This window comes from Leuciscus leuciscus (assembly GCF_965113295.1).
Source record: "Leuciscus leuciscus genome assembly, chromosome: 13".
In the NCBI taxonomy this organism is placed as follows: Eukaryota; Metazoa; Chordata; class Actinopteri; order Cypriniformes; family Leuciscidae; genus Leuciscus; species Leuciscus leuciscus.
This window is the reverse complement of record NC_138737.1, coordinates 12818565-12830807: the sequence shown is the minus strand read 5'-3', so window position 1 is coordinate 12830807 and position 12243 is coordinate 12818565. Positions and strand designations below refer to the sequence as shown.

The 12243-nt window shown below is 36.9% G+C and overlaps 1 protein-coding gene across 6 annotated transcripts in view; it reads left to right on the top strand.

The window, feature by feature from the left end:
- nphp4 (nephronophthisis 4) overlaps window positions 1-12243 on the top strand; it is a 179016-nt gene that overhangs the window by 101830 nt on the left and 64943 nt on the right. For all 6 annotated transcript variants that reach the window (XR_014211071.1, XM_082188190.1, XM_082188192.1 and 3 more), the window contains 2 exons: window positions 1485-1655; window positions 5287-5416. Coding sequence is in view for 5 of the 6 variants with exons in the window: in XM_082188190.1 (XP_082044316.1) it covers window positions 1485-1655; window positions 5287-5416 (301 nt within the window). In the remaining variant the exon portion in view is untranslated. The remainder of the gene's footprint in view (window positions 1-1484; window positions 1656-5286; window positions 5417-12243) is intronic.

The following is a 12243-nucleotide window of genomic DNA, read 5'->3' as shown; positions in this document are numbered from 1 at the left end:
CTGCTACTAATGCTAATAATATAAATATAATTGCTATATTGTATAATTTATGTGTGTATATATATATAGTTTATATTTTTAATGATACCTTTACATATTTAAATGAATTAAATTATTGTATTGTATATTATACTACAGGATTATATTACAGTCATAGTACAGTATTTGTATTTGACAATATTACATTTAAATATTCAAAATTTTATTTTAAAATGTTTTTTTTTTGTCTGCAGGAAATTACAGTGCTTTGTCTGAGAACAAGGTTTCTTTTGAATGATCATAATTGAGTTTGTGAATTTGTGACATTTGTACGCAAGGCCGATTGTGCCATAGTGGGTCTGAGACTGAGGGACTGTTGTCCCTCTCGCTAAAGGTGATGGTAAATCATATATGATTTCTCTCTCTCTCTCTCTCTCTCTCTCTCTCTCTCTCTCTCTCTCTCTCTCTCTCTCTCTCTCTCTCTCTCTCTCTCTCTCTCTCTCTCTCTCTCTCTCTCTCTCTCTCTCTCTCTCTCTCATCCTTTGAAGTGTGAAATACATCTCTGTGAGAGAGATAAAGCTCTTGTATTAAGGCTCTTTGCTGAACTGGAGAGTATTTACCATACAGCCTATATATCACTGGCCAGATACATCAAACCTCAGAGGGAGGTGGGAGGGAGAGAAAGGGGGGCTGATTAATTCCTTCTTTCCCTTGCTCTTTTTCTATCATGATTAATTATGGTGAGCTGAGCCTGACCAGCTCATTTATTGATTGACTTTAATGCCTGATCCCAAGGGATCGTAGCTAAGCCGAGAGGAGGCTCAGTTCTCCCTTTTTTCTCTCTCTTTATCATCTTTATTTTAGTTTATTTCACTCTATTTGTTTAGTTTGTGTACTTGTCAGATGTGTACATGTTGTGAGATAAAAGCATGACATGTTCTCATCTGTGTGATTATGGCTGCTAATGTTTCATTCTGGAAATTGTTTCAGGCAGCACAGTTTCCAAATAAGAAATCACTGTCCAATTGTTTGTCTGTTTCTTTGGTAAAAAATGAATACCAGTGATAATTGAATTAAGCATTATATAAATATATTTTAATGTTTGTTGTTATTTATTTGTGTTAATATTGTTGTTGTTATTATTATTATTATTATAAAAAATAGAATTCAATGTTTATTTGTATTATTATTGTTAGTGTATAAAATATATTAATGATAATAACATATACAAATATAAAATATAATAATAATATATAAAATAATGTTTTATATTTAAGTGGTTTAATTGACATTTTATGTCTACATTAGCCCCCCAAAAAGAATGCTTAATCTTGGTTTATGTCAAGCAATCATGACTCTAACATATCTCTCTAACCAAGTAAGTCATGTTCAATGAGTGACACCCTGTTCTGATGATTTGAAACATCAGACGATGCTATTCGAGGACAAACTGAAAGAAAAAAAATGTCTCTTTCTTTGTTTCTTTCTCACTTTTTCCCCGCTAGATGACATCCACAGCTGTGCACAGAGCAGCGTTTATGCAGTGTGTGCGTTGGTGTGCTTGGAGTCTGTTTTCGGATCCTGAGGGCTCCGGAGAGAACGTGTGCCTCAACTTGCAGGGCGGTGCTCTCCCCAACCCTTGGGGTGTCATGGTCTACTCTGCAAGCACACAGCAGGTAATGACTGAACACATACAAACACACACTGGAATAATAGTAATATCACACAATGTGCCACTCCCATGCAGGCTGTTTTAGAGTCCTTATGCAATGCCTCTAATCAGAAGGTTGCAATTAAATTAATGGTGGCAGACTAATTATGTAATTATACATTAAGCGTATAGTGCATAAAGAAATACGACTCTATTGTGGCATTAATGGTACTGATTAAGAAGTAAGAAGAGTAGTTGGCTTATATTACTCATGAGGACAACATTTGTGGAAACTCATGCAAGTCATAGTTCTAACATCAGAGGTCAGTAATAATTGTCATGTGAGTGATAAGAGAGAGATTTTCTGAGTTATTTATTTAAATAGTTATTTATATAACACGCACGCACGCACGCACGCACGCACGCACACACACACACACACACACACACACACACTGCTACCTTCATATATATTCTTCATTATAAATTAAGAGTGACTGCTATGAGAGGTGACTGTCAAAGTAATGTCCAAATGGCAGAAATGTACAGTTCTAAAGGTCCTTGCACACTGCCTCAGAAACTTTCGTCTGTCATAAAAAAAATTCTGATCGGGTTTGATTTTCTGCGTTTTTCACATCCGTAGCAAGCACTTGGAAAGGTGTTTTGACTATTCAGAGCCACCGAATGACAAATACGAAAAAACGCATCCGAAAATTTCGGACTCAGTGTGCAAGAACCTTAAGGCAATGCAGTTAGCTAATGTCATGTATTCATTTTAGCAGAGACAATGAGCAATTATTACATGTTGTGATCATAATATTACAATATATGGAAAATGTAATATATATATATATATATATATATATATATATATATATATATATATCATTCAAATGTGTGGGGTCAGTCGGTCAGTAGTAATATTGTCATTATCTCAATTTAATTCTGCTTTTGTTTTACATTTTTGTAATATTTAAAACTGTTTTCTATTTTAAATGGTATTTTATTTTTGTGATAGCAAAGCTGAATTTTTAGCAGCCATTACTCCAGTTGTCAGTGTCACATGATCCTTCAGAAATCATTCTAATATGCTGATTTTGTGCTCAAGTAATATTTCTTATCATCATCAATGTTGAAAACAGTTGTGTTGGCTCATATATTTGTGGAAACCTGTGATATTTGTTCAGGATTCTTTGGTGAATAGAAAGCTCAAAAGAACAGTATTTATTTAAAATAGAAATCTTTTGTAATATTCTAAATGCCTTTTACTGTCATTTTTGATCAATTTAATGTGTCCTTGATGAGTTTAGGCATTCATTTCTTAAAAACAAACTTCTGACCCCAAACTTTTGAACAATAGTCTATGGGCCCTATTTTAACGATCTGAAACGCAAGTGTCAAAGCGCAAAGCGCAAGTAACTTTGTGGGCGGGTCTCGGCGCTGTTGCTATTTTCCCGGCGGGATAAATGACTATTGCGCCAGGCGCAAATCTAAAATGGGTTGGTCTGAAGTAGCTTCATTATTCATAGGTGTGGTTTGGGCGTAACGTGAAATGAACCAATCAGAGCGTCATCTCACATTCCCTTTAAGAGCAAACGCGCTTTTTCCATAGCGGATTGCTATTGAAACGGCGGATTTGCCAGGCGCGCGCCAGGAGCGGTTCACAGCCAAGGAGAGCAACGCTCTCGTCACGGCCGTAAAAGAGAGAAGTTACATTGAAATGGAGAAACCCACCCAAATTAACTTCGGTTAAACAGGCGTATGATAATTTGGGTAAATGTGTAAGCTAGATGTATGCTTTTATAATAAATAGTCTATCTATCTATCTATCTATCTATCTATCTATCTATCTATCTATCTATCTATCTATCTATCTATCTATCTATCTATCTATCTATCTATCTATCTATCTATCTATCTATCTATCTATCTATCTATCTATCTATCTATCTATCTATCTATCTATCGTAATAATGTATTCAAAAATGAAAACTGCTGCTTCTGTGTAGATGAGAGAATCAAAGTGTAGGCTATGTGCGTTGTGCACACGCTACATTGATTATGGCCAAGCATGCGCCCTTAAAATAGCATATGAATAACATGCGCAACGCGCCACTGACTTTAAACTATTTTTTCCTGGTTAGTGGCGCAATTGTTTTCTAAACCTGCAAAATAGCATGAATGAACGTTTGCGCCGGAACACGCCTCCTCTTTGCGCTGAACCGCCCCCGGGAGCGCAAGTGTATTTCCTAACTTACCGACGTGCTTCTGTGGAGGGAAAAGTCCGCTTTGCGCGGGTGCAAAATAGGAATGATACATGCGTCGGTGTACAAAGTCACTTGCGCTGGGTGCAAGATAGGGCCCTATATGTTTGTTTCACTGGCATCTGCATGCCAAGCTACCTCTTGCAGTAATCCTTCAGCGTCACACAGATTGTTTTGTTTTATTCAGTCATAAGCTGAATGGGAAGTTAAACACTGTAAAAGTGTGATGAAACGTGCCAAGCGGAAAGCACTGCATGATTGAGCTGAAATGTTTAATTTGGTTTACTTTTCTTGATGCAATTTGCTTTCAGAATAAAGCGTTTTATAGAAGAGCAACATTGTGAAAAATAAGAAAAGATCCAATAGTTTTAGCATTTATTAGTTATTGTGTTTTACATTTGAAATAAAGCGTAAATCCAAAACTGATCCAACACTGACCTCAGTGAATACAATCTATCAAAAGATAACTAATAAATAATAAATGCATGTTGTAATATAATAAATAAATATAATAAACTAAAAAATAATACATTTGCATCTCAAATTTTATTGTACATAGTAACATAGTAATTATTCTAGTTAAAAAAAAAAAAAAAAAGTTGAGACCTACTAGACCCTGGCAACTAGATCTTAATATCCAGCTCATTTCAGCACTTAGTCTAATCAGTCCTGAACAAAATTATTACATGATATTCTTCATTATCTGAAACTAACCCAGACACCCAGGCAGCTCAACAATGTGTCCATGTTGTCCTGACTGAGACTAACCGCTAGAACCATCATAACCGTTTTATTAGCCTGTTAGCTGTCTCCTCAATTGTACTAATATCATATTAAAGTCGATTAACATGATTAGGAAAGTGTGGGCTGCAGCTCTTTCACCATGGCAACTTTCCCAGGCCATATAGTTACACAAAGTGCTCCATCAGTGATGATGAATAAATTTAGACTGCATTTGTGAGGATTTCACACTCTAGAGGTCATACTACCTGCTTGCTTGGGTTTGTGTGGAAGTATGAAGACCAATTACATTGAGCTGAAGGTTATGTTTATGTCATACATTAGCAAAGAGGTTATTTAAAGGTCAAGTGTGTGACCTTTAAAATACCCTCCACCCCAAACTAGCGCCATTGGATGAGACCATTTTGCTGTGTTGGGCTGGTCGGGAGCAATCAGTCTTCAGATGGCTTATTTATAGTTATGAAGAAAGAGTATTTAAATGTTGAAAAAATGACACACTTTGGTTTTAATTAGGAATGAAAAAGAGATTGAATTGTTTAAACTAGGCAAAACTAGGTTGAACAGTTGAGGGAAAATAAACAAAGTACTTAACATCTGGTAAACATTCATGAGTACAGTCCCTTGAAAGAAAGTTTTGCAATTTTCTCACAGACAAATTCAGGAAAATGTGTCATCAAGTTCAAGTTTTCATCTGGTGTGGAAGGAGCTCCTTGCAGCACGACATTAAACGTGAGCCACCGGGAAACGTCGCCTCCTAAGAAGTTACTTTCAGCATCCCAAGGTGAGTTAAGGTTTATTGTTGTTTTTCTGCTCAGATGTGAGACCTTTCATTTGCGCCTCGTGCTGATTTACAAGGCTGTGTGATGCCCCAGCCTGAGAGGTAATCAAAGAGACTACACAGAAATTAAACATTGCTCTCAGTGGAAGGTCTGCATTCATTGCTGCTACATATCCAGACAATTGTCTTGCATTAGTCACAGAAATACAGGCGTTTTAAATTATTTGCAAGAATAAATATATATACTGTATATTTTGGTCTCTTTACTGACTATTTAAATGTGCAGTGGAAATAAGCATGTAAAGCTTCAGATTGCTCAGCTGTGTTGGTTGAGTTGTTGTCAAAAAAATCCTTTGGAGTGTCATACCTGTCCATCTAATGATGCACAAAACAGGTTGTTTCCTGGCTTTATGTAAATAGGAGGTTAATAATAATAAGATCCTCTAAAAGTTCTTACATTTATATTCTTCACTGGGCATACAATACCATTCAAAAGTCTGGAGTCAGCAAGATTTTCATGATGGATGGATGTGCTTTTTAGAGCTTCAAAAACTCGGGCACTATTCAATGCCATTATAAAGCTTGGAAGAGCCATGCTATTTTTTAGTATAACTCCTATCGTGTTTGGCTGAAAAAAAGAAAGTCATACCTTGGATGGCTTGAGGGTGAGTAAATTATGGAATAATTTTCATTTTGGGGTGAACTATTCCTTTAAATTGATGAAAAATGACAGCAAAGACATTTATAATGCTATAAAAAAATTCTATTAAAAAATAAATGCTGTTGTTTTGAACTTTCTATTAATCAAAGAATCCTGAAAACAAATATCATGAGCAGCAAATTATTTCTGAAGGATCATGTGACACTGAAGACTGGAGCAATGGCTGCTGAAAATTCAGCTTTGCATCACAGGAATAAAACATTCTGTTTTACTTGTACACTGTACAAGTGCATTCTGCACAAAAGCCCTAAAATATGTCTACTCTGACTCGAAAGAGTTTATTTTTTAGTGTTGTAAATAGAGTAGACATATATTAAGTAATATTTTATTTTAAAAGTTTTATATATTTAAAAATATATTTGTCCTTGACTGTCAAGTATTATGTACGGTTTTCCCATAAACAGAATTGTGTATAATGTAAAAATTCTGCAATGAATTGTTGTGTATTTGATCCTGAAAAAATAATTGCCATGCCCAAGTGAATCACCCCTAATATGTTAGGGGGAAATAATTACTACTAATTACTTCTCCGTCACAATCTCTGCCTTCCAATTAAAAGGAGTTTTTGCATATCACTCATTTCACAGTTTCAGATAGAAATCAGCTCATGGTGGGTGAGATGTTTGGAGGTTGGGGGTCTGACCCACCAGCACGACTTCTGCAGTGCTGTGCGGGTGAAATCTGCTCTGGTCAATTTGAATCTCTCAGGTTTTGCCAACTCATATAGTCAAGGGCAGAATGAAAGAAGACAGCAACATATGCTCGCTGTCTTCTTTCACTCTTGCTTTTTTTTTAACTCCTCTTCACTTGAGCTGTACCTTCTTGGGCAAAGAGGGCTGAAGCTTGTGGCCTGAGGGCCAGGCACTCTGCCAAGTCTGTCATTTCTCTATCTCTCTTTTCTGAGGCATGGACTCCCTACATGCATGAATCTTCAAATGCCTTATCATCTTTCTATCTCTTATTCTGTCTATGAGATTTCTTCATTAGTATTAACGTAGCGTAGATCAAAACAGAATTAAATTGAGCCAAATAATGACATTTAGTCTTCTCTAGAGCTGCTTTATAGCTGATTCGAATTTGTTTCATAATTGATGAACTCAGCAACATGTCAATTCGATTGAATCAACATTGAAGTGACCTGTGCTGAATAGCGACTCTGTTGTCTTCTGTAGAGCAGCTTATTGCTGATCAGTCCATGAACTTTGCACTATTATTGAACTGAACTGAATCAACACTGAACTGACCTGAGCTGAACAATGACACTATTGTCGTCTATAGAGCTGCTTTATAGTTGAACTGAGTTTGTTTAATGACTGATGAACTTTGCAACATTGACATTGTTGACATTAACTAAATAACTCAACACTGAACCAAATTGAGTTGAATGACACACTTGTCTTTTTAGAGCTGCATTACAACTGAAATTGTATTCATTTCATAATTGAAGAACTCTACAACATTAAAGGTTCATGAAACCCTAAACCAAATTTTCTGAGATTTTAACTGAGTTTTGTGTGTTGAACATTATAGAAGTCAATGTTTCCATCTGTTAGTTTTGATTGTAGGAGAAGGCTTGTTCAGTTTAAACCTTTTTGCACTATTCAACTTCCGGGTTTAAATGAATCTTTGTGTCAATGTCACAGGATGTGATGTTTTCTTGTAACATATACATTGATGACTCATCTGTGTCTCATAATTATTAATGAGACTGTGTGTCCCTGGCCCTTTAGACAATCAAACGGCTTTAAAAACGCCAAATAAGACTCAAAAGTTAACAGCATGTTTGTATACTGTTTATATTCAATGCAGAGAACAAATGCTGAAACGGGGTTTCATGACTCTTTAACGCTGGTATTTTTCTTTTTATTGCATTAAAGCTGCTTTGAAACAATCTGTAGTGAATAAAGCGCTATGTATATAACGGTTACTTGACTTGACTTGATGTTAACATAACCCCCCAACTTTACCAGTTACCATTCAGATGGCTTATTCATAGATTACTTTGCTTATTAATATGGTATTTTAATGTCAAAAAGGCTTAAAGGCTTTGCCTTTAAATGATTAAAAACAAATCTATTAATATTTCATGAAGTCAGCAACTACCTTTTCAACTTCTGTCATTTCTTTCTTGAAATGTACGTTGTTTTGATGTGTTGACTGTCAAAGAGCTGGATCTCAAGAAAAGGGCGCAGAGCACGGGCAGAGATGATCAGAATGTGTTCATTTCTCTCTTTGATGTTGGTTGTTCTATCTACTACCAATGAACACTGATCAAACGCAAAAAGATCGCCTGTGATTCTGCCCTTTAGCCAATCGTGCACAGTCTTTACAAATGTGTGATTTATAATGAATGCATGGCAGTGAGAACACCCATGCGTATTTATGAGGGCTGTTTTCGTAGTGCACATGTCAGCAGTTCGATTAGCCCGTGTGAATCACTGCCGACGTGACAGCCTGTCCGTCCGTATTACGCAGGAAGTCAATCAAGATTTGATTGGTTCTGTCTCAGGAGATCTCATTTCTGTTTCTAATAACTTAGAAGTAGCTGATGCTGCCGATCAAACTAAATATGTGTGTTTAATTTTTTTTTAATGCAGTGTTCGGTGTTATTTGTGATGTGATTTCTGAATGCATTTAGCTGTCAGAAAGAGAGCAAGATATGAGATAATTGGTCATCACTTGTCTTTCTCTTCTCTGTTCTGTCATTTGAGGATTAATGAGAAGAAATATATTGCAGAGTTTGAAAAAAAAAAACTTCAAAATTTGATTAAAAAGGTGAGAGTGAAAGTTACACATGCAGGAGGGTGTGAAGAAAGGAGAGGAAGTGTAAATGAGAGGGGAGGGTGTCGGAAAGTGAGTGAAATAGAGAGAGGAAGAGTGTTGGATGGGGTGATGAGTTCACACATGCAGCAGAAACAGATTGAGCATCAGACGGAGGCATGACTGAGAGACTTGTTGTCACTCAACAGTGTGGTCACCTTCACTCAGCAAGGAAACGCCATCACACACGCAGACACATCTCTGAATGTCCTCTGTGACTGTTCCAGTACAGAGACTGTACAGAATGTGCAATCATGTACATAGATGATGTTATTTTAGTGTCGTTCAGAGAACACATGCCATTCATTTCTGAATATTTAAGAATATTCTGTAGCTTGCCAAGTCAAATCAAGTCACCTTTATTTATATAGCACTTTACGATACATATTGTTTCAAAGCAGCTTTATAGTGATAAACAGGAAAATAATGATCAAAAAGTCTAGTATGGATACTTGTTTAAGTATCCATGCTAGTGTTTTGGCGATATGGATTTTATAATGGATGGATAGATTACTGTTCAAAAGTTTTGGTATTAAATACTTTTATTCAACAAGGATGCGTTAAATATATCAACAGTGAAAGTAAAGACATGTATAAAATTACAAAAAGGTTTTCATTTCAAATAGATATTGTTCTTTTGAACATTCTATTCATCAAAATATCCTGAAAAAATTAATCACGGTTTCCACAAAAATGTTGTGGAACTGTTTTCCACAGTGATAATAAACATAATAATGTTTCTTGTTAACCAAATGTTAACTTAAGACATAACAGAGAAGGTTTCCCCTCACATTTCAGCAAACATTTTAGTAGATCTTCTCAAGGGACAATACTATAGAAATGAAACTTGGATATATTTTAGAGTAGTCATTGTGCTGCTTGTATAGCAGTATCTATTTACTGTCCTCTGAACATAACTCAACATACAGCCATTATTGTCAGAATAACTGGCAACAAATGTGAGTGACCCTAAGTGAACATGTCAAAACTGTCCAAAGTGTCAATATTTTGTGTGAGCACCATTGTTAATTTTGCACTTCCTTAATCCTCCTGGCCATGAAATTCACCAGAGCTGCACAGGTTGTTGCTGGGATCCTCTTCCACTCCATAATGAATGACATCAAGGAGCTGCTAGATGTTAGACACATGGTTCTTCTCCACCTTCCGCTTGAGGACGCCCCACAGTTGCCCAATAGGGATCAGGTCTGGAGACATACTTGCCCACTCCATCACCTTCAGCTTCCTCATCAAGGCAGTTGTCATCTTGGCGGTTTGTTTGAGGTCGTTATCATGCCGTTCGGCACAGTTTCTGAAGGGAGGGCATCATGTTCTGCTTCAGAATGTCACAGTACATATTGGAATCCATGTTTCCCTCCCTGAAGCTCAGCTCCCCAGTACCAGCAGCCCTCATGCAGCCCCAGACCATGATGCTACCACCACCATGTTTGACTGTAGGCAAGACACAATTTTCTTGGTACTCCTCACCAGGGCATCGCCACACATGCTGGACACCATCTGAGCCAAACAAGTTTATCTTAGTCTCATCAGACCACAGGACATGGTTCCAGTAATTCATGCTCTTGGACAGGTTGCTTTCAGCAAATTGTTTGCAGTCTTTCTTGTGAGCCAGCTTCAGAAGAGGCGTCCTTCTGGGACGATGGCCATGCAAACCGATTTGTTGCAGTGTGCGGTGTATGGTCTGAGCACTGACAAGCTGACCTTCCGCTTCTGCAACATCTAAAGCAATGCTAGCTGCACTCAGTTTTTTTAAGCCAGCTTCTGCACCGGACGCACAGCACGAGGACTCTCTGTATGACCCTGGCCTGTACTGTAACTCAGTTTCAGGGTGTTACCAATCTTCTTGTAGCCTAGGTCAACTTTGTGGAGAGCAACAATTCTAATTCTCAAATCCTTTGGGAGTTTTTTGCCATGAGGTGCCATGTTGAACATCCAGTGGTCAGTATGAGAAAATTGTACTCAAAGCACAAATTTGAATTGCTCTAATACAAGATACCCAAATTTGTATGGTCCTGTCAAGCAGACAAAAACATGAACATGATGAATAGGACATTTGGCTTTGCATGGTTAAACGACGTACAGCTATTATCACTTAGGGTGTACTCCCTTTTGCTGCCAGCTATTTTGACAATAATGGCTGTATGTTGAATTATTTTCAGAGGAAAGTAAATATATACTGCTATACAAGCAGCACATTGACTACTCTAAAATATATCCAAGTTTCATGTCTATAGTATTGTCCCTTGGTTAATTAGAGTCGCTCATTAGATCCCTCTGATTAATAGAGATATGAATTATTAATGTTCCCTTCACAAACTCAGAAAACCATCAGGTAGGTTTAATATCTGTTGTTCCAGACAGGAAGGTGATCCAGCTGACAAAGCACACCAGGGTGGCTGAGAGGATGTTCTCCTTAAATAAAAATCCATCCAGAACATTTACTCAGTCAGGGTTTTGGGAAGTCACAATAGCCTAAAGCGCAAGCCCCCTCAGGCCAGTTAACCAGGGGTTTCACACTAAATGGATGGACATGTCAAGAGTCTCACATTCAATAAAAAGCCAGAACATTAGAGAGCTACTCCTTGGAATTGGAAACCATATAATATGTAATTTTTAAAACAGATATGGACTTTTAAATTTTAAAGGAGGACTGATTTATGTGCACTTATTTGTTCCCCTATGTTCTATGTTGAGCACAGATGGTTTAGCACATTCTGTCAGTGTTGCATCATTTCTGTTGGTGTCAAGTCCCAAGAGTCCAATTTCAAAATTCTCACAGGATTTCACTGTTGTCAGGCGCTTATCTTATAAAAATCAGTTACCAAAAACAAGAGTGAGTCATAAAAAGTGTCTGGTTTAACATAAGGCAGCTTATGACCTTCTCATCCAAGCATCTGGTAATTGTGTTTAAAGAGGTTTAGATCAGATGAAGGAGCACAAATGCGCAGCAGTCATTGCAAATGAGAATCTGTCATTGAGCTTCCTCATACTCTGACCGTGTTTACACACACTATTAACATCCGCCTGGGGTGATCCGATCACAGGTGTTCAGATGAGATGATCGGCAGTTACACAAGGTTAGTAATGTGTGTCTCTTGTGACGCATTAAATTAATGATAAGGGTCAGTAAAGACTTAAAATTTTTACAAATATGAAACATTTAAAAAAAATTCTTTTGAAGTTTTTATTCATCATAGAAATAAATTACATTTAAAAAATATATATATATAGACCAGATATTTTAAATTGTAATATTTCACAGTTTTAGTCA